At 43.7% G+C, this 23,678-nt stretch overlaps 1 protein-coding gene across 8 annotated transcripts in view; it reads right to left on the reverse strand.

Moving 5' to 3' along the window:
- Positions 1-23,678, reverse strand: part of eea1 (early endosome antigen 1) — a 155,471-nt gene that overhangs the window by 50,043 nt on the left and 81,750 nt on the right. For all 8 annotated transcript variants that reach the window (XR_009709458.1, XM_061253299.1, XM_061253296.1 and 5 more), the window contains 2 exons: positions 17,443-17,643; positions 3,255-3,368 (listed from right to left, as the gene is read on the reverse strand). Coding sequence is in view for 7 of the 8 variants with exons in the window: in XM_061253299.1 (XP_061109283.1) it covers positions 3,255-3,368; positions 17,443-17,643 (315 nt within the window). In the remaining variant the exon portion in view is untranslated. The remainder of the gene's footprint in view (positions 1-3,254; positions 3,369-17,442; positions 17,644-23,678) is intronic.

Consider the following 23,678-nt stretch of genomic DNA (forward strand, 5'->3'; position numbering starts at 1 on the left):
ATATTGTTCCGTGTGTTGCGTGGCTTGCAGTTGCATCATGTTCTACATGATAGTCACTGGTTAACAGACAAGCTAACTTTTCATTTTCAATGGCACCTCGTTTTTCGAAAATATAAATTTAAATAACTGTAGCACATGAAAACCCGCTTTTTGGAAAAGGCATGAGTTTAAAAATAGGACGTTTTCCCCATTCTGATGGTTGATGTTAGCATTAACTGAAGCTACACGATTTTATGCATTGCACTGCTGCCACACAATTGGCTGATTAGATAATCGCATGAATAAATAAATGTAATAAAGTAAAAAAGTTCCTAATAAAGTGCTTGGTGAGTGTGTATTGGTCCCAGAACTGCGAAATGACAAGGCTGGTGATTTTCATGTTTTGAATGCAAGTGTGGTTTGGACATTATCATGCCTCTGTTAATGTATCTTGTGACAACACTCACAAGACAGGCTACATTAACTAATGTATACGCAAGTGACTACGAGGAACAGGTATCCTATGTTGTCTAGCCTAATTCTATTAGGACTCTAAACTGCTATGTGTACAGTCAGGCGCAGCCCATGGCATAGGCGACATAGGCGGTTGCCTACAACGCAAAATTATTTTTCCCAGAAGTGCGCCCTCTCGTGGTGACAACTAGTGCCGCTTTTCTTTTCTGGTACAGCGAGTGGAATATGTTACTAGCATAATAACAGTAACAACATTATCAGTAACAACATTATCAACAAAAATAGCCCTTTAATTACAATAATAATTACAATAATAACTGCACCCCCTGAACAGTCAGTCACAAGTTGACAACATGATGGAATGAACACTGCCTGCTATCATGTGATATTACACACAATCCTCCAAGACTGTAAAGTTAAGCTTCTTCAGTGAAGAGGAGCAGAAGAAAGAACAATATGAAGGCAAGAATCACCACGATTGTGCACATCATAAATTATTATTTTCGATGAGCTTTTCTTCAAAAAAGTCCAACTAGCAGCTAGCCAGCTAGTTAGTAAGCCGGCTAATGTCAGCAGATGGAGATGCTATCAGCTGATTGATAGAATTTGTGTCTGGTAGTAGCCAGCTAGTCCATAATAGTAGCACGGCTTACATCGGCTTGTTATGTATAATCATCACAATATGGTTATACTGCATTTGATGATGTACTGTACCTTGAGCTAGCTATATAAATATAGCCTATGTTCTTCCAGTTAGTTAGTTAGCTAGTTAGGGATCTTGTGCACGGTTCATGTTGGCTATTGAGCTTTGCATTTTGTGCCATTACTCATCCAGAATGCAGCAGCTCGTCTGGTCTTCAACCTTCCCAAATACTCACACGTCACCCCCCTGCTTACTTCCCTCCACTGGCTGCCTGTCATGGCTCGCATCAAATTCAAAACATTGGTGCTAGCCTTCCAAGCAGTTAAGGGGTCTTCCCCAGCTTATCTACAAAAAATCATCAGGCCCTAGGCCCTAACCCCTGCCAGACCTCTTCGTTCAGCCTCCACAGGCCGCTTGGCACCTCCCCCTCTCCGAACCTCCACCTCTTCAAGCAGCACCTCTCCCCATCCCTCCCTACCTCCCTGTGAGCCTTAATTGTTGTCTGTGTGACTTGCTTTGTGTATCAGTATTTTTAGTTGGCTAGGTAAGCAGTGTTTGGATAGTTAACTCTGGTCACTTTTGCTCACTGTTTGTTTCTTTGTTCAAAAAAATAAAAAATAAAAAAAAGAAATTGGCCCTCGTAGGCCATATTGGCCTTATCTTTGTTGTACAGGTAGCAGTTGAAATTGTACTTCCCCCTAGGGTCTTTCAGCGAACTTATCCCTGGTTATGGGTATGCACTTTGTTGTACGTCGCTCTGGATAAGAGCGTCTGCCAAATGCCAATAATGTAAAGTAATGTAATACAAAAAAATACTTTTTCCTAACAGCTGCCTTTGTTGCATACACTGTAAGATTTTGCCAAGTTAGCTAGCTGTCAGTAGCCTTTTATTTCAGGCTATAGCCATTTTTTTTTTTGTTATTATTTTTGTCTGCCAAACAGCTGAGACGAGACAAGACTGGAGAAATCTCTGAACTTCCATTTTTAAATATCAAAATGTTCCCAAGTATAGACTTGGCAGTCCACAACAAAATGCAGAGTAAGTAAGCTTAAGTCTCAACATGCTCAGTTTTCGAAATGCCAGCCACTGAGAGCCGACGCTCTAAAACTGGACAGTTCACACCGATAGAAACTTTCTTCTAAAAACATTCTTCATTGATTGAGTGCGTAGATTCCACAAATAGGAATACTTTCAGTATCAAGTATGAAAACAATTAATGTGATTTATGTTAGAATTCTGTTTTTGTTATGGAATTGATAGCCACGATATTTACACTTTATTACCTTTTACTAAAAACTTTGACTGTTTTTACTTGTGATGACTGTTGAGTAAGAGAAGTTATACAGTAAAATGAAAGGTTGGTTTCCATCATATAACCTTCATTTTGCGGTGCTGTTTTCATGACGGCTCCCTTTGAATTATTCTATCAACGGGGAGCAGAGTGTTTATTATGGATAGACCACTCAATTAAAATAAAAAAATGCCAAAGGGTGTGGTCCACAATGCTATAGCTGGCTGTTGCTACTTATTTAGTGAATTATATGTGGCCACTACAAGCTAAAACACAGTGTGAGTCATTGTGCAGAGGTGCCACGCTGTGGTAACACGTGTTCACAGAATGCTGCTTTTGACTTTATTTATATATTTTATGAAAATGGTATAGTCCATACCACAGTATATTCCAAAGTCAGTATGAAGGTGTGGAAATTTGGATACAGCCAAAGCCTAGTGTCCACATAAAAGATGGAAGACTCTGGAGTTCAAGATTCCCTTTTTTGCCCACTTTCCATTTTGATACCCCCTTTGCCCCATTTCCACTTTGATACTTATTTTGCTCATCTCATTTTTGAAGCTTCTTTTAGCCCATCCAATCTCAACAATAGCACCATACATACTGATGTTCATGTTTGCGACTGCATTAGCTTAGGGTCCCACTAAAGCCCGATACAATGATACAAGCACTTCCCTAACATTAACCTTCCAACCGGTAGCTATTCATTCCTGTTTCAGGTCTCAGTCATAAGAGTCTCGTATTACTCACCTGAGAGACAACCTCTACAGAAATGACTTCACCATGCAATAATAGAAAATTGTTCACAGCAGCAGAAGTTCCTGAGCCAATTATCACCTGCTGCTGATTCGGTGACACACACTTACCTGCTGTTTGTCCTGCATTGCAAGCTGGGCTGTCTCCAAGTGGTTCTGCAGGTCCACTCTTTGGGTGGTCTTGGCTGCCTCAGTGCACAAAAGCAACTCAGTCTTGGCTTTGAGCTGTAAAACACAAGATGGGGCCTGGACTTAACACTAGAAAGGCCAGCGTTTTGTCATCAGGTAGTCAGGAATTACAGCATTTATTTCTACACCGACAGAAGACAAATTTCATACAGATTATGAGAGCGAATGTTGCAAAACTATTTTCTTGAAAAGGCCTAAAGGACATAACTTTGTGGCTTTTCTATTCATGGCTACAGGTGGGCAGTAAAATCCCAAAAGGGTTGTCTGCCCACCATAGAGTCTAAATGAAAACGCAGCTCTGTTGTGTAGTTTTTTTTTTTACGATATTGCAAATCTGTGCATAAAGCAGACGGTTAACAATAGTCACATTATAGGTTAGCTACAGTGCTACCGTGCATAAATAGACAATAATTTCACTGAACAGATATTTCGAGAAAAGGGTAGAAATGGAAATGATTTTTCCATTGTGTTTCTAAGTACACCAGCCAGAGCCATGATAATCTGTATCCAGTCAAAAACATAAATTATTTTCAGTGAGAAATAATCCTGGTCTGGAAGATTTTACTTGTAGTCAAAGGGGTTCAATACCAACCATTTTATTTTGGGTATGTTACTTTCAAGCTTGTGTCAAGAAAACAAGCGATGCTTAATGTAGTTATATATTAAATTCAGGTGGAGGTTCTGCGCCTAAACCTCTCATCACAGTGGCAGAGGTAGTGCTCTGCATTCTGGCAGAAAACCAGCTCGACAATCAGTGGAGTTGGTGACAGTCAGGATGCTGAATTTGTCAAACTGCAGATCATATTAAAGTTGGTATTCAATTATAAACAATTACTTATTGCTTATTATTTCTGTATAATCACAAGAAAAACAAACTTTCATATTTCAAACTTTTAAACATTTCATATTTCCAGGCGCAGGCTCAAGCTACACCAGGCCCAGGCTCCGGCTACTCCCGGCCCAGGCTCCAGCTACACCAGGCCCAGGCTCCAGCTACTCCTGGCCCAGGCTCCAGCTACACCAGGCCCAGGCTCCAGTAACACCAGGCCCAGACTCCAGTAACACCAGGCCCAGGCTCCAGTAACACCAGGCCCAGGCTCCAGTAACACCAGGCCCAGGCTCCAGCTACACCAGGCCCAGGCTCCAACAGCGGCCTCAACAGACTGATCTCAGCCCAGCTTCCACCAGGCCAGGCCCAAGCTCCAGTAGCCCAGTTTCCACCAAGCTAGGCCCAGGCTCCAGTGGCTCCAGCGGCCCAGCTTCCATCAGGCTAGGCCCAGGCTCCAGCAGCCCAGCTTCCACCAGAACAGGCCCAGGCTACAGCAGCCCAGCTTCCACCAGGCCAGGCTCCAGCAGCCCAGCTACTTCCAGGCCAGGCCCAGGGCTAGCTACTGCTAACATTCCCAGAAACTATTTTCTCCACTAACCCTGGTTTAATGGACTGAAATCGCCTTTGGGTGAGTGTTAACTTGTTCTGCTAAACAGGACAGTATGGCCCCCTCCAAACTGCTGTGTTGCTTTTGTGTTTTTCCTGATGTTGTCATCTGCAGTTTTTTGCCATATGTTGATTGTAATGCTACTTATTATGTCCATCCTGGCCCTCCCATTGATGTTATTTCCCCCAATACTGGTCTGCCTGCAAAGGACCTCTATTCTGGTATCCCTGCAACTATTAATTTTATGCGGATTCCTGTCCGAACAACAGTTAGATTCACAAACCCCCCTTCCTTCAGAAAGGTAATCCCACCTACTGGAAGGAATGATTCTTACAGTAAGGCTGGCACTATTCCCTCTGTCTGGTCCTCCTCATATTGCACCCGCACCCCAGCTGCTGTTAAAACTAAGCGCACTGTTAACAGTAATGTTTTACAATCTGTTACCCATGACTCACCCTAGTTACACACTGAAACTTGCTCTATTTAATGTCCGCTCCCTCAGTAACAAAGGCCCACTCATTTCTGATTTCATCACTGACAATAACATGGACTTTCTCTGTCTGACTGAGACCTGGCAGCAGCCCCAGGATTACTACCACCTAAATCAGGCTACTCCAGCTGGGTTCTCCTACTTGGACCAGCCTCGTCTCAGTGGCCGTGGGCGTGGGATTGCTGTACTTTACCGTTCTACTCTCATCTACACCCTCTCATCTACAATCCTCTCCTCCCTACCATCTGCGGAGTCTTTCTCTCGACTGTCTACCGATGATGCGGCTACAACTCTCATGTCCTCCCTCTCATCTTCCTTTGACTCTCTGTGTCCCCTCACCACCAAACTAGCTCGGGCCTCCCCCCCCAGTCCCTGGCTTTCTGATGCTCTACGAGCTGTCCGAACCGAACTGCGGGCGGCGGAGAGAAAATGGAAAAGGTCCTGTCTCCCCAGTGATATGGCTTCCTTCCATGCCCTCTTATCATCTTTCCATTCCTCTGTCTCTCTAGCTAAATCTTCCTTCTTTCACTCGAAAATTAACGCAGCCGCCTCTAATCCCCGCAAACTGTTTTCAACTTTCTCCTCTCTTCTGGCCCCCCCTCCCCCCCCACCCCCCTCATCACTCACACCTGATGACTTTGTCTCCTTCTTTGAAAAGAAGGTCGATGCTATTCGCAATTCCTTCTCCCAACCCTCCACCCCTGCTGACCCTCCTACCCTCCCCAACTCCCTAACCTCCTTTTCTCCCCTCTCTGATGCCGACACGCTGAAACTCCTTACTTCCCACCGCCCAACCACCTGTCCTCTTGACCCCATCCCCTCTCCCCTCCTACAATCTATATCTGAGGACATTCTCCCTTTTCTCTCCTCTCTAATCAACACCTCCCTCTCTTCCGGCACCATGCCCTCTTCCCTGAAGAGGGCCAGAGTCACTCCCCTCCTCAAAAAACCTACTCTCGATCCCTCTGCCCTGAACAACTACCGGCCTGTCTCTCTTCTTCCCTTTCTCGCTAAAACCCTGGAACGGGCGGTCTGCTCCCAACTGTCCTCCTATCTTCTCCACAACAATCTCCATGACCCCAACCAGTCTGGCTTCAAGAGTGGCCACTCCACTGAAACCGCCCTGCTCGCGGTCACTGAGGCACTCCACTCTGCTAAAGCAAAATCCCTCTCCTCTGTCCTCATCTTCCTCGACCTGTCGGCCGCCTTCGATACAGTCAACCATGAGATTCTGCTCTCATCGCTGGCTGGGATGGGTGTCACAGGTTCTGCACTCGCTTGGTTTTCCTCCTACCTCTCTAGTCGCTCCTACCAGGTGACTTGGAGGGGCGCACTCTCCGACCCTCAACCCCTACGAACTGGAGTCCCGCAGGGCTCGGTTCTTGGGCCTCTCCTCTTCTCGCTATACACCATGTCTCTTGGTTCTGTTATCTCTTCCCACGGCTTCTCTTATCACTCCTACGCTGATGACACCCAACTCTTCATTTCCTTCCCCCCTGACACCCAAATCACCACACAGATCTCTGCCTGCTTGGCTGATATCTCTGCATGGATGACTTCCCATCACCTGAAGCTCAACCTTGCCAAAACTGAGCTTCTCTACATCCCTGCTAAGTCCTCTCCGTCAATCGACCTCTCACTGACTGTGGAGGACTTTGTAGTTTCCTCCTCCCGTACGGCAAAGAATCTTGGGGTGACTCTTGATAACTGCCTCTCCCTGGCTCCACAAGTATCCTCCACTGCCAGAACCTGCAGGTTCTTTCTGTTTAATATACGCCGCATCCGTCATCTCCTGACGGAGAAAGCCACCCAGCTCCTAGTCCAGGCGCTCGTCATTTCCCGCCTGGATTACTGCAACTCCCTCCTAGCCGGCCTCCCAGCATGCGCCATCAAGCCCCTCCAGCTGGTCCAGAATGCTGCAGCCCGCTTGATCACCAGTCAGCCCAGGTCGGCTCATGTCACCCCGCTTCTCATTGGCCTCCACTGGCTTCCTATTGCCGCACGCATCCGATTCAAGGCCCTAGTGTTGGCATTTCAGGCTGCTAAGGGGACTGCCCCACATTACATACAATCCCTGATCACTCCCTACTCCCCAGCTAGACCACTCCGGTCTGCCAGCTCTGGTCGCCTTACGATTCCCTCTCTACGGGCACCTGGCGGTCGAGCTGCACGTTCACGCCTGTTTTCCGTTCTGGTTCCTCAGTGGTGGAATGACTTGCCTACCACTGTCAGGACAGCAGAATCCCTCCCCCTATTTCGACGCAGACTCAAAACACACCTGTTCAAACTCTACCTTAGTCCCCCCTCCTGATTTACCCCGCCCCCCCTTCTGATACCCCTATCCCTGTCTAACCCCCCCCCCAAAAAAAAAAAAAAAAAATTGCACTTATGATGACGACTATATGTTTAGAACAGCAGTCCAGGTGTATTTTTCTAGTTCTGGATGTGATGCTTTGACTTGTGGTAGAACCTATGCACTTGTAAGTCGCTTTGGATTAAAAGCGTCTGCCAAATGACTAAAATGTAAAATGTAAATGTAAGTTCACTATTGTAACTCTACCTCAGCACACCTCCTTTGAACACCTTGTTGTTAAACTGCCTAGTTCTTGTCCATTACTCATTGTGTCTATCGCCCACCCAAACCTTCCCTGAGCTTTCTGAACTCCTGTCCACAGTCTGCACCATGTCTCCCAACGTGCTTGTCATAGGTGATTTTAACATTCCTATTAACTCCGCCCGATCCACCTTTGCCACTGATTTCCTATATCTACTGGACTGTCTAGACATTAAGCAACACGTTACCCCACCCATAACAAAGGCAACACACTCGACCTAGTCTGTTCCACCGGCCAAACTCCCATCAATCTCACTGACCTACTGCTCCCCATCTTTGATCGTGAAGCTGTCATGTTTGAGGTCACTGCTCAGCTATATAGGAAAAAACCTCAACGCACCATCACATTTAGAAATATTAAAAACATTAACAATGCTGATCTCATCAGTCTGATCACCTCGCACCCCACCCCCGACCCACTCTCATCTACTGACAAACTGGTCACCCATTACAATGCCTGTCTCTCCTCCTCACTGAACACTTTAGCCCCTCTTAAGGCATGTACTGTCTCTTTTAACCACCTGGTTTACCCCTCAACTCCGCCTTCTAAAAACTGCAGGGCGCCGTCTAGAGAGACGATCCAAGAGAACTGGTTTAACCGTCCACTCCCAAGCCTACTCTGACCGTATTAACTTCTACAGAAATGCCCTCACAGCGGCCAAAAGCTCCTCCTACTCCAATATCATCAACAGTGAGAGAGCCAATTCCAAAACCCTCTTCTCTACAGTGAAACACCTCCTTCAACCACCTGATAACTCCCCTGACAACACCTCCACTGACCTGTGCAAAAAATTCCTGAGCTTCTTTCAAATAAAATTGATGACATCCATAAACAGCATTGCTTGTCACCCCCACCCACTGCCCTGCCCTCCTGGATGTCCACCCACATGGACCCCCCATATCAAAGCTGTCTCTCCACCTTCACCTTAACAATCTAAACAATTTCCGTCCCATTTCCAACCTCCCATTTGTGTCAAAAGTACTTGAACGTGTTGTGGCAGCCCAACTTCAAACTCACCTGGATTCAAATAACCTCCTTGAACCCTTCCAATCTGGCTTCCGACCAAAACATAGTACAGAGACTGCCCTTGTCAAGATCACAAACAACCTCCTCCGTGCTGCAGACTCTGGACTTCTCACCATCCTCATCCTCCTCCTCCTCGACCTCAGCGCTGCTTTTGACACCATCTCCCACCCACTCCTTCTGGAGAGCCTAGCAACCCTGGGGGTCACGGGTACTGTGCTAGCCTGGCTAACATCCTACCTGACGGGGAGACAACAGTTTGTCAAGCTAAAACACCATAGGTCCAGGTCAGCTGCAGTTACCCATGGTGTCCCTCAGGGGTCAGTGCTTGGTCCATTATTGTTCATCATTTACCTCCTCCCCCTTGGCCGTATCATGTGTTATCATCACATCAATTTCCCTGTTATGCAGACGATACGCAACTCTATATCTCAACCAGGCCCTCTGTCCCCTTGCCCCCCCCCCCCCGTCCCTCCTCAGCTGTCTTCATGACATTAAAACCTGGATGACTACAAACCTCCTTCAACTCAACGGCAATAAAACTGAAATCATGCTCATTGGTTCAAAATCCACATTGTTCAAAACACCCAGCTTCCTGACAACCATTGATGGTTTCCCTGTCCCCCTGTCAACACAAGTCAAAAGCCTTGGCATCATCCTAGACAATACTTTATCCTTTGGTCCCCACATAAAAAACATCTCAAGGACTGCCTTTTTTCACCTCCACAATATCTCCCGACTCCGCCCCTCACTCTCCCACACCAGTGCCGAAACTCTATTCCATGCCTTTGTCACCTCCCGGCTGGATTACTGCAACAGCATCCTCTCAGGACTCCCCACCAAACTCACCAACAAACTTCAAATTATACAAAATTCTGCTGCCCGAATCCTCACCCGCACAAAATCTCATGACCACATCACACCCATCCTCACTCAGCTACACTGGTTACCAGTTTAACAGCGCATTGATTTCAAGATCCTCCTACTCACATACAAAGCTTTGAACACCCTTGCACCCCCCTATCTCTCTGACCTTCTTCACGACTACACCCCAACTCGCACTCTCCGCTCCTCCTCAGCTGGCCTCCTGTCTATCACCACCACCTGACTCTCTACTATGGGTGCTCGAGCATTCAGCTCTACAGCACCCAGGCTCTGGAACTCTCTACCCATACACATCCGCCATACAGAGTCACTGTCATCCTTCAAAAAACTTCTCAAAACTCATCTGTTTACTCTTGCATACCCCAGACTGTTTCCTTCCCTTTACATGTTGTTGTGTCTATCTCTGTCTGCTGTCTGTTTGTTTGATATTAATTGTATGTTCATTGTAAATTATTTTTAATTGGATATATTGGATTATGTTTTCTTTTTTGTTGATGATTTTAAATTGGATATTTTGTATCATGTTTTTACCATGTTTATTTTGTATTTTGCACAATGTAAGGTGACCTTGAGTGTCTAGAAAGGCGCCACATTATAATAATAGTAATAATAATAATAATAATAATAATAATAATATGGAAAATATTTAATCTCTACTGTTACTCTCTGTCTGTAAACAATGGTAAAATAATTTCTAGTCGCAGTGATGACATTCATTTTTCAAATGATGCTGAGGGTTACACGTTTCAAGCCGAATATACGGATGAGGAGCTTATAGACTGAGAGGGCAGAAAGAGGGAGCGCAACTTGCGGAAGCTGTATCAACCTAGAGTGAGATGAGGGAAAGGGTAATCGAAAACTGGTGGTGCACCTGTTGCCATAGGCAACCCTGAGAAGTTGTACTGCTGTAAGTGCATTCAGCAAGAGTAGCTAAGCACTATATGTTTTCCATTGGTAAGGCAAGTGCTCCAAAACTAAGAAAAAAATACAGTTCATTTGTAACATTGGCACATTCTGATGACAGGATATGTATTTTTGCAAGCAAATAAACATGACAAAATTGATAGCCAAATCCCTCTTCTGTCCTCATCTTCCTTGACCTGTCGGCAGCTTTAGATAGAGTGAACATTTAAACATTTAAACGGTTAACCGAAACTGTGCTGTAAACGTTTATAAAAAATTGCGAACCGATCATTTTTCTGAAGCTGAAATGGTAAACTCAGTTTAAAAGAAGTTCAACACCAGGTGTATTATTGTGGTTTACATTCTAAACTAGCAATCGACAAGCTACAGTTGCCGGTCTCCTCGGTTTTTGAACTCTGCCTGCCCCACATGTACCTGTCTGCCTGGATCTCGACCATTGCCTGTTTCTGGATTATGTTTTTTATCTGCCCCTCGTCAATAAAGCCTGCTGTAATCTTATACTAGAGTCTGCAATTGGTTCCTTTTGCCCGATCCCTGACTCAAATAAAAACATTAAAACATGAGAATAAATTTATTGAAATAAAAGTATATAGTTATATTAAATATAGTTTGAATATAACATATACAGTAGATTACTGTTGTTCACTAAATACAGCCTTTTTTCTTCATTTTTATCAATTATTAACCAATAATTCAGGAGCCCACAGTTTATTTCCTTTGTAAATCTGTTTCAGTATGTGCAACCGCAAACAAGTAACAATAGAGCAATTGTCACTCTGGCCCTATATGAATGAATGATGAGGTTTACTTTGAATTTTCCATTTTGTAAAACTGAAAATTTCAACCTTCCTGTTAATTTAAATCTTCCTGTAATAAATCCCACTAATGTAATAATTACATTTTCAGGAAAAATGTATTACGTTAATGGTAGGCAACTATTATTACATTGATGGGAAATGTATAACATTAACAGGATTATTTAATTATGAGCTGCAAATGATTATTACGTTAATGGTTTATACATGTCAGTATTACATCGACAGTTGTAACAGGGACTTGTTCTAAAATGTCTATTACACTTATTCCGGGAAAGCATAGAAAAGGCACTTTAATCCCTTTAAGCACAATCAAAAAGTACATCCTGCACAATGGATAACTGAAACTGAACTGAACGTTTTGCAGCGTTACCAACAGGATCCGGGTAAGGAGGTGGGGAGACTGACGAAGGAGTCAGGCCGCGGGGAAGGTGTAATGGAGTGGAAGAGCTATGTGGTAGCGATGAAGGGAGACTGTTTATTGCGTTACACTTTTTATAAAAAATTCTATACAGAACAGCCCACACTGTTTTATTCTATCTTTAAAGCAAAATATATTCATACATCCCAGGATACACAAACTACAAAGTACAGTAAAAAAGCATATGACACAAAAACTTAAGACAACAATGCCATCCTGCCAACCAGCCATCCTGCTTATTAGAGTCCACTTCAAGAAAATCAGATTTGGGCTTGTCGCACTCGTCCAAGACAAGGCTAGCTAATAAAACGAAAAACACCCTTACTTTGCAAAAAAAGACTAAAAAAAAGAACTGTTTATTATTCATAATCTAACTAACCAGAGCGGCTACATAAGCGATCAAGATGAATATGCTATACCAGCATTGAGCCCGCACATAACGCGCAGCCTTAATAAAAGAAGAAGTTACTGCTTTACGCACGACCATTGCGAAGTGCCTACAAAAGCGTAGGGGGTGGAAAATATCTCATTTGGAAGAAAACAGTCTTGACTATTGGCTGAATAAATTGACAGACAGATCTAAAACATAATGGGAGCAAACCAGGTCTCAATCTGAGGGCCAACCTCAGGCTCATCGCAACTTTCAATAGACCGTTTCTGCCATCAGTCAAGATAAGTCAGCCAGTTGAGAATGGTTTGTCACAGGACTCTGTAAATAAGATAAACACCCCTGTAACTAAAACATACTGAATTGACCAAAATTACATTTAAATAGTTGTAGAGACAAGTGTTGAAAATTGGTTTGCTGAACTACCGACCTTGCGACTGTACCGACCTGAGCATTAAACGTATCACCGAAGTGGAGTCATTGCGAGCTCAAGACACTTTGCTAAAGTTAATTACAGATGAGTACGTTCTATAATAATGGAAATGTGCAGCACACTTCCTTATACATGGACATCACAAACGTGAGAGGACGCTGGCGCTGCTTGTTCGCCGCTTCTCCGTTCGACTGAGATTCGTATTGTGTTTCGTAGGTTATTTTGTTTAGTTAGTCTAATTAGCATTTGTTCCTAGACCTTTTTTCTAGTCTTTTTATTTATTTTTCCACGGTTGCAAAAAAGATCGAATCATCCGATCGACCTACCTGTGGCTGCTACCGGAGCTATTGCTACCTCCAGCTCTTAACACCCGGGGTTCAGGCTGCCTCTGGACCCGTTCTTTTCACCGCTCCAGCTGGGTCTGTCTGCCCACATTGCTGCCGTACCACCGGACAACCACTTGACGAGGTATTCCCCAGACAGCCTCCCTGCTGTCTTGGTACGGTTAGTCCTTCGTCGGCTGGGACCGTTGCCTCTCAGTGAGCTCCGTGGCTAGCATTTTGTGCTAGGACTGCTACTTCCCCTTGGCTGCTGCCTTTGCCCCAGAGCTAGCTAGCATAGCTAGCCTTCACTCGCTGCTAGCCTGGGATAGCAAGCTGAGGTCTGGCTTATCTGCAATTAAGCCCTTTTCTGTCTGGCATGCTTGGGACTGTCCTACTCTGCTTGCTAGCACTCTGTCCACGAGTGCATCGCCTGCGACCACCTGCCGAAGATGCTAGGCAATCGGCTAGCCTCACTGTGCTACCCACTAGCATAGTGGAGCTACCAATTAGCGTCTGGCTAACGGTTAGCAGAGCTGGCGTTTCGCTACCTCTCGCCCTGGATATCATGCGCATCTGCTACTCTACCTCTCAACTCCACCAACTCAACATCCCCATCACCCCTGGTCATAACTATATTTCAAAAATCAAAGAACACGGACTTCTCCACCGGCCTGGCTATATCCACCGAAGCTGCCGACGAAAGTTTGTTGTCCGCTCTGGAAATCCCATCCCCTCGCTCTGGTCCACCCGGCGTCCAGCAGTGACGTCACGATGTCAACAAAACAAACAGCACGTGCACCCGGACTCTCTGAGAACCTTAGCCAAGGTTTCTCATGCCACCAAAAAATCATCCCATCTCACCTGTGCACTTTTCAACACCCGCTCACTTAATCTCAAAGAACTCATCATCAGTGAATTTATTAATGATAATAACCTGGACTTCATTTTTCTCACTGAAACCTGGCAAAAACCCCTGGACTACTTTTCACTAAATAAAGCAACCCCCCCTGGTTATGTGTACATGGACAAGAATCGCCTGGAAGGGAAAACTGGCGGTGGAATTGCTGTCATCCACCGCCATGAAATAAAAACAACTCAAGTTCCCATCCAGGCTCCCACCTCATTTGAATCCCTCTGCTTAAAAATATCCGGCCCCATACCCCTGGTCATTGCCATCATCTATCGTCCTCCCAAACCCAACCCCACCTTTCTTTCCGACCTCTCTGAGTTTCTCACCCAGCTCTGTGCCATATCCCCGTCTACACTTCTGCTTGGCGATTTCAACATCCACATGGACTCCACCAAATGCACAACAGCAATAGAACTACTGGAAATTCTCACATTCTTCAACATCACCCAACACATTGATTTCCCCACCCACAACAAAGGCCACACTCTGGACCTGGTCTGCTCCTCTGGCACCACCATCAGCCATATATCCTGCATCGACCTCACTTCCACTGTGTCTGACCACCTGGCCATCACCTTCCACATGGATACCCCCTCCCCCTTGGATAAGCAAAAGCGAACCATAACCTTCCGGAACCTCAAGTCCATAAATTCAGCTTCTCTGTCCACATCCCTCTCCAGCACCATTTCTGACTCCTCCTTCAACCAGACCGTTTCCCCCACCGATCTGGTTAACATCTACAATAACTCACTCTCCTCCTGCCTGGACCAGCTCGCACCCACCCAAACAAGTTGTGTCTCCTTCACCCACACTGCCCCCTGGTACACTGACGAACTGCATTGCCTCAAAAAAAAGGGCCGTCAGCTAGAAAGGCTTGCTAAAAAAAACTGGATTAACCATACACAAAGACATCTACCAACAACACCTACAGCTCTACAAAACCACCCTCAACTCCTCCCGCTCCTCCTACTATTCCGGCGTCATCCAGTCTGAAAACAGCAACCCCAGAGTTCTCTTCTCCACCATCAACAAACTGCTCAATCCCATGGACACCATCTCACGCTCTTTCACCGTTGATAAATGCAATAACTTCCTCTCATTTTTTGATGACAAAATCAACACTATCCACAACCAGCTGACCATCTCCCCCCCCCTGGACCTCAGCCTGAGCCCCCCCCCCACTCCCTACTCACTCCTTTTCCACATTCCTTAATATCTCCACATCTGACCTCTCCTCTGTAGTTGCTGGTATGAAGTCCTCAACCTGCTCCCTGGACCCCCTCCCCACCTCCCTCCTTAAGGATTGCCTCTCCATACTCTCCCCACTCATCACCAAACGGTTAACGCCTCCCTCTCCTCTGGTTCAGTTCCCCCTCCTCTAAAGCTTGCCTCCATCACACCCATCCTCAAGAAACCTGGTCTAGACTCTGTCTCCCCCAACAACTACCGGCCCATTTCCAACCTACCCTTTCTGTCAAAAATCCTGGAACGTGTTGTCGCTACTCAAATCACCACCTACCTGCAATCCCATAACCTCTTCGAACAATTTCAATCCGGTTTCCGCTCCAAACATAGCACAGAGACGGCCCTCATCAGAGTCACCAACGACCTCCTGCTCTCCTGCGACATCGGTTCACTCAACATCCTCATCCTCCTCGACCTTAGTGCTGCATTTGACACCATCAACCACCCCATCCTCCTTTCACGCCTCAAATCCACCCTTGGTATCACTGGCACTGCCCTTTCCTGGTTCACCTCCTACCTTTCCGACAGACATCAATTCATCTCCATAAACAACTGTAAATCCGTCACAACCCCCGTCAACCAAGGTGTACCCCAGGGCTCGGTGCTTGGCCCCCTTCTGTTCAGCCTTTACATTCTCCCCCTTGGACAGATCCTTCGCCGCCATGGCCTCAATTTCCACTGTTACGCAGACGACACACAGCTCTACCTCCCCTCCAAAACCATCACTGCTACCACTCTCCACCCTCACCACCTGCCTGTCTGATATTAAAACCTGGATGCAAACAAACTTTCTAAAACTCAACTGCAATAAATCCGAGATCCTTATCATTGGTCCAGATGCCCTCACCCGCTCCACTCGCAATTTCTCCCTCAACATCGACGGCTCTATTGTCACCCCCTCCACCAAAGTTTGTCTCCTTCCAGTCCCATGTCAACCAAATCACTAAAACAGCCTTCTTCCACCTCCGCAACATTGCCCGCCTCCGTCCCTCCCTATCCCAAACTGCTGCAGAGACACTCATCCATGCCTTTATCTCATCCAGACTCGACTACTGCAATAGCCTCCTCTACGGTACCACCTCCAAAATCCTTAAAAAACTGCAATATGTGCAAAACTCTGCTGCCTGCCTCCTCACCAGAACCCACTCCAGAGACCACATCACCCCAGTCCTCCATGACCTTCACTGGCTCCCAGTCAAACACAGAATTGACTTTAAAATTCTCACTACCACTTACAAGGCCCTCAATAACCAGGCTCCCCAATACCTCTCCGACCTCCTTCAACCTCATGTCCCCACCCGCTCCGCTTTTGTAAAGCGTCTTTGGGTACCATGAAAAGCGCTATATAAATTTGATGTATTATTATTATTATTATTATTAATAAGAATGTCATTGAGCCAGCGATAGGGTCTAAGTTCAATACAATTTATGTCTCAGTGATGAACACAACAATGATAATGACAACATCTTGATTTCTGGAGATAATTCTACAAAAACAAGTTGTTGCGACTGACCATCAAATGTGATAATTCCTGGTGGCAATGATCAAATATCATCTAACTATATACTGGCCTTATCTCTGTTAACAATATTGGATAAAGTTACAGCCCCTTGGTTCCAAAACTGATTTGGAGTAAGGAAATCCCTAAACATATGCATGAAGGTTCTGACCCCTGAGGCTCTCCTGATGGTCATGGTTTTTCAGTCTGAGGTGGGGGTGGAAGGCTGACTGCATCTGGTTCTCATAGCATCCAGTGAACCAGCGGAAACACCAAGCGTGTAACACATACCCCTCATCAGGCCGCATTTTGTGCTGCAGGTTTTGTGTATGTAAATCTGGCCCTATATATTTCTGTAAAACATTTAAAAGAATAAAAAAAACAAAAAATTCTAAATGAATAAATGCAATTCTAAAATAAAATAAAGAGCAAGTGGACTTCATCGAATTTAGTATCATTACGATCTTGAATAGCTTGCATCAGCATATATAGTAGAATGATATGGGTTGTACGGGTAGTATAAAAACTGCGGGACTGTGTGTTTACAAAATGGGAAGAATGGGGAGAATAAGAAAAAAGATCCTGGAAAGAACAGTACATTTAGTGTTTCACATGCAATCTACTAAGATTGCAAATATAAAGCATTATTTCATGTGGTAGGTCTGGTAGGCCAACAGTTGGAACAGTGTCTGAAGGAATGTACCTGAGTGTCCATTTTGGCAATCTTCTCTTTGCTCTCATTCAGCTGGGTGCTGAGGTCAGCGACAGAGATCTCCAGGGCCTGGCAGTGGTCCTGTGCTGAGCGCAGGTGAGTTTTCTGCTCCTGAACCTGCTCATGGAGGTTCTGTTGTGCCTGCTTGTGACTTTCTGATTGATTCCTCAGATTATCGGTCAACTGTGCAACCTAAAAACTCAGAACATAAATTATTAAAATCCAGCATAAATTATGATTTTGTAGCAGATTTCACCTTAAATTAAATAAATATTTTACTTTGGTACAACACAAGTAATTTTGTGGGGCTTTGATTTGCATATACTGTATACTTGCAAGGGTTAAAAATTAAAACTATTCATTTTGGCAAGGTTTCAAAAATGAATGGGAATAAAGCAATGCCCTTAACAGTCAGCAGGAACACCTGGTGTTACACACTAAATATGGAGGACAAGAGGTTGATAAAAGGGAACTCTGATACCAAATGGTACGTGTATTTTAACTTAACTTTTAATATAACAATGTTAATTTAATATAATATAGAATAACTTTTCACATTGGCTACTGCATAGAAATACACTAAGCAATAGTTTGATCATTTTAATGCACCTGCCCAAGTGAATGTTATCATTTGCAAGAATACATCACTTGAAATAACAGAACCTTTTCTGGATATTCTTTTTCTTTTTTGCAGCAATAAAATGCGGAAAATGCATAAAATATAAAAAATTCACATTTTGTCAATCTGTTATTCTTTGTTGTTATAGTGTGATTTACACATTTGTGTGAGAATGCACATATTTCTATAAACAACATAAACATTTTATTTTTTGATCTAATGTAATTGGACAATAGGCCTATGGATAAATATCCACCTCATATCCAGTTGAAATAAACCTCAATAACCAATAGTTTCCGGCTATCATGGTTGTGTCTTGTATAGCCCGCATCAGCTCATCTATTTCTCTGGGTTTTTTTTATTAGGTTTTCTGTGAATAATAGTAGTTAGCTAGTCATATATAGTAGAAGTATTGTTGTCTATTTGTAGTTTATTCAAATTTAGACATTTAGACATTTTAGTATCTTTAAATTCTAGTGCCGTGTAGTTTCGTGCGACTGTCACCCATGGTCGGAAATCAGAGAAAATGTGGTTATTTCCTTACAAAAGCACCCTTTCACAAGATGTTCACTGCAAGAAAAAAAGAGGATAAAGGAACTTGAACCGACTCGATTTACAAATTCTGCAGCAGGCAAGCGTTCGAGGACAAGCCCAGAGCAGTGATTTTTTGCTGATTTTTCTCAGTCCATTGCTACAGCACTAAAAGAGCGTCCGACTGCCATCCTTCCTGAGCAGTGGTCTCCAACCCTGGTCCTGGAGAGCTACAGGGTCTGCTGGTATTTGTTGTTACTCTGCGCTTAATTAATCAATTAGAGCCGTTGAATACACGGTTAACTCAGCTCACCTGTTTACCCGGGTCTCAGCAGGGTGCTGATTTTAAGGTGAAAACAAAACCCAGCAGACCCAGTAGCTCTCCAGGACCAGGGTTGGAGACCACTGTTCCTGAGGAACAGAAAAGAAAGCTCATCTGCCAGGCATATGATGGAGCCTGCGTGATGAGGGGTACCACTGCAGGTGTTGAGGAAAATACAAGAAAATACACTACATCCACTGTACATCCACGCACATCAGCTCAACCTGATAATGCAACAGGCCACCTCTCAGATATCCAAAGTGAGATTTTTTTTTTATTCCCCCAACTTTGGGATTTGGCAGCTTTTTTTGCAGATCACCCAAGGGGACAGGCGTTCTTGATAAAAGTAGTGGCTCATAGGCTGCCAACATCCAGCAACATCAGATGGAACTTTAACATCCTTACCATCAATACCGTGTTTGAGCACAGAAATGACCTCATTCGCTGCTTTCAAAGCATACGAGGTGACTTTGACCCCAAAACTGTCAGAGAAGCCGGATCCTTCGCTATGCTACTGGAGGATCAGGATTTTAAGTTCTCTCTGCAACTTTTTCACCACATTATGCCACATGCAGACCTCCTCTATGCCAAGCTCCAGAAGAACATAGATTTGGTCCATATCAATGGGTGCATCCCGCAGTTTCAACAGGACATACAAAAGATCAGGTTGTAGCTGTATTCCTATTATAAAGATAATATTATTATTCACATTCTTTCTTTTACTATTATCTCTCTTTCTGTTTTATTATTATTATTATTATAAATGATCTTTGTCCTTCACAGAAATTCTCTCCATTCCATGGTTGAGCAAAGTAGTGGCTCTCAGCCAACAAAGAGGCATTGGGCACTCAGTCCAGAGGAACATGAAAGGATTGCAGCAGAGGTGAGTTTATGTTGTAGAAATCAGTCACAGTCCTTGTTACACTGGAGTGTAGTATTTTTTGTGGAAAGATCTCAGCCAACCTTTTACCTACTTGTGTTGATGAAATATGTTTATAAATCAAAAAGCTTGAAATCTAACTGCAAGTAGTTACACACGTAATATTACAGCTAAAAGCCCAACAGTTAAAAATGGATATTGTCTTGGTGAAACTAACCTGTGATTTATTAGTAGAAGCGATTGAAAGTAAAGACCATGTGAAAAAAGGGTTTAAATAAATGTTGAATGCTTGTAAAGAAACGGGAGGGTTGTTACAATTGGCAATTCGATGTTATGATAGTGGCAGTAAAAAGTACTTTAGTGGTTCAATATTTAGAAATAGAGCTGTTGCCTGTTTGTAACTTTAGGTGATGTGGGTGAAATGGGCAGTTTGTCATTATTGTTTTTCTATTTTTATTCTTCTCTCTGTAGGTCAGTGATACCATACTGGGGCACACCAGGGAACACTTTTCCTTCACAAACCACCTTGACAGTGCCACCTTGTTGCAGGGGGAAAGGTTTGAACAGGACAAGATGGCATTTCCTGAAGATGCACTGAGCAACACCTTGAAGGCCTACCCAATGCTCAATGGAAGCAAGATGAAGACAGAGCTTAGTCTCATCTACAGCAAGGAAGAGTTCAAAGCCGTGGTGCTTTGGACCTATTCCAGTTGTTTATGGAGAATAATGTTGAAGAAGACTTTTCAGAGACTGTCACTCTCCTGAAGATCCTGATCACCACACCAGAAGCCAAGAGGTGCTTCTCAACCTTGAAAAGAATTAAAACTTTTCTTAGAAACTCCATGGCCCAGGAGAAGCTGAATGCATTAGCCATGCTGTCAATGGAAAAGAGACTGGAGACTGAGATGTCTGACTTTAATCAGAAAGTAATTGAGAAATTTGTAGGCCAGAAGGAAAAGAGAGCAAAGGTTGCTGTGCATTCAATTTATTCCATTCAGAATAAATTAGTCATTCAGCGAGCAGTGGTCCAGTCTCTCCTTTAATGCCACACAGATTACGCAGAGTCTAATACATGACTAGACCGTGTGTACTTCATGCTTCACTATTTATCAGCAGCCACCACTGCATCACTCCCTGAATGTGTCAGTGTGAAAAAGCCAAATAAATGAAGGCCTACATTTTATGAGCTTGAAAAAGTTGGGGGGGGGCATATCCATGCTGACTGGGAAACTGGAAATTGTGGGAGCGGCTGAGCTATCTCAGCTGAAACTGGCAATCTATTTTTTTTTTAGAAGCAGGACTGAACACTATGATATTATTACCTACAAATTCAAGATTTCAGTCTCTTTGTAAGGAAACTGAACATGAATATTGTAGGAGGTACACACGCTCAGTTACTGAATACCACAAAAAATTTCCCTTCCAACAATAGGGGTGATATTTGTAGATATTTGTAGGAACAATTTGCATCTTCAAGAAACATATATTCCATATAATAAAACCATGCGTTGCTTGAAGCTGTAATTGCTTCTAAAAATGCATCAGGGTTCAACAATCACAATCTGTATCAAAATGAGATTTTCAATCAATGATTGATTGCCTTCACTTAAAATCCTCTTGTATCCGGAATTCTTTCAGGTGGGACTGCTGACAGCAGTCCTTTAGGCCAGCTCCCAGTGGCAGGGCATGCATCAGCACTTGCATCCGTAAGGCCATTCAGGAGAGGGCTTTAGACCCCTTCTTCATAGCAAAATGTGAAATGGGGAAGTAATGGTAACACCGCCCATGGTAATTACAGTCAGTCCATGTAAAGGAACAATGTGAATAGGTTTTCCAGGGACTACAGAGGAAGAAGATTGTATTCAGATGATGGAGAAAATGGACAGGAGGTTTACTGTCCCAAAGAAAACAAAGATAAGCAACCTAATTGACAAACAATACAATGAAGGCAGAAATTCAAGATGAGACTGAGGGCAATGCGGAATGTGTCTTTAGGTCTTGATATATGGACAAAAAAAAGGACTCTCTGGCCAGAAGTTGCTACTACTGTGTTGAGGGGAATAGACCAGAACACATTCTCTTCGCCCTTGACCAAATTACCCATCCACACAAATCTGGTCAATTAAGGCATGTGAAATATACCCAAGGAGAAGATCCTCACTGTAAATGTACTGACGATGGCAGTAACATGGTAGCAGTATTTAAACACGCTGGAATCAAAGGGGAAGAAACCAGCATTGAAGAGGACTCCCTGGAAAGTGACTCAGTATTGGAAAAAGGTGACGAGGGGTACAGTATTGTTTTGTTTGTTTTTATAATTTACAAATGAGAGTAGATAACCAATTATGAGCGTAGGAACGGGAACTGTTGCTGGGTTCAGTTTGTATAATGTGTTCCTATTGATGTCTCTGCTCCTGCATTTCACTGTGTTATGCAACCAACAACTCTGTTTAATGCAAAAGAGGGAAAGTGTTTTTGTCTTCAGGTATGGAGCAATTGAAATGGATTGGAATCCCTGTGTGGTGCATACCCTTCAACTTACTGTGCAGAAGGAGGCAAACTCTTTTACACCCATAAAAAAGCATTTTGTTGTAAAGGTTTTTTCAGTTGCTACACAGCAGTGTGGCCTTACTATAGTGAATGACTGTTCCACTCTTGGTCCAGCAACTTCAGCATGGTGGCACACCTCTTTGAGGTCAAATACTCTTGGAATGGGGTGGGACAGTTTACTTCCAGTGAACTGCAGAAACTAAAGGGGCAGCATATTTGTTGCTTCCTTTCGCAGTGCAGACAAAAACTCACACATTACAACAGTGGCAAAAGCAACACTATATCAGTGTCTTTGGTAGTCTTTGCATTGCTGGATTTACAAAGCCAATTTGATGAATTCCCACACTCCACACAATATAGAGACCTGGCATCTATTGCACAAAATATGCACAACATGAACCAGCGTTTCGGTTGTTTCTTGGATCCAGGAGTGGAGAGGTTTTCTCCTTTTCCTGGAGCTACCTGTATTTCTTAATCAACCCGTTTATGATCTCCTTTATTGAGGTGGAGGATGAGAAAACTGCAGAATTGCTGAAACAGACAGAGGAGTATATGGCTAAATACACCCTGCCAGAAGATGGCCACTCTAAAGATGATGCAGACAATCATAAAATGGAAGCAACTTTATCAGCAGCAGCAAAGTAGCCAAGATTTCTATTTCTGTCAAAGTGTAGTGTCTCCTCGGTTGAGGACCTCCACAAGTGTCAAGCAGCAGATCACTAAATGTAAGGAATAACTTTCCCAACCCATTATTATGAGACAGGCAGACTTTTGCCTCAAACAAAGTGATACCATTTATCACAAACTACAACTTCTTGTAGGCACATTAGAGGATTAGAGCAAGGGTCACACTGCAGCAAAGCGCTTTCCTTAAAATTAACTGAAACAAATTACTACTCAATGATGTACATTCTCTACAACTGCCAGTTATTGTGTGAACGAAACGCATGTTATGCAAAGTTCATAGTTTGGGCGGATGTATGCATTTGAGATGGGATTTGTGGATATGTGGTCAATGTGATTTATAAAGAAATGAAAATAAATAAATGTGTAGTACAGAAAGTCTTTTTACATACTGAATATAGCTAACAAGCTATGGTGTGTTGATTCCTGGAAGAAATTATTATGAATCTAGCACAATCTGTGTATAGAGGATGGTAGAGAGGTGAAATGAAGGTAAAATTATATTCATATTGCCTAGACTAAAGCTAATAAAATATAAATGACAATTTTGTTTGAAAACAATGACTAAGACTAATTTAAAGTTAGTTAAAATTAACACTGCTGATGTTGCTGGCTTTCAATCGATGCAAATAGAATGGGGT

The sequence above is a fragment of the Conger conger genome, chromosome 8 (genome assembly GCF_963514075.1).
Source record: "Conger conger chromosome 8, fConCon1.1, whole genome shotgun sequence".
In the NCBI taxonomy this organism is placed as follows: Eukaryota; Metazoa; Chordata; class Actinopteri; order Anguilliformes; family Congridae; genus Conger; species Conger conger.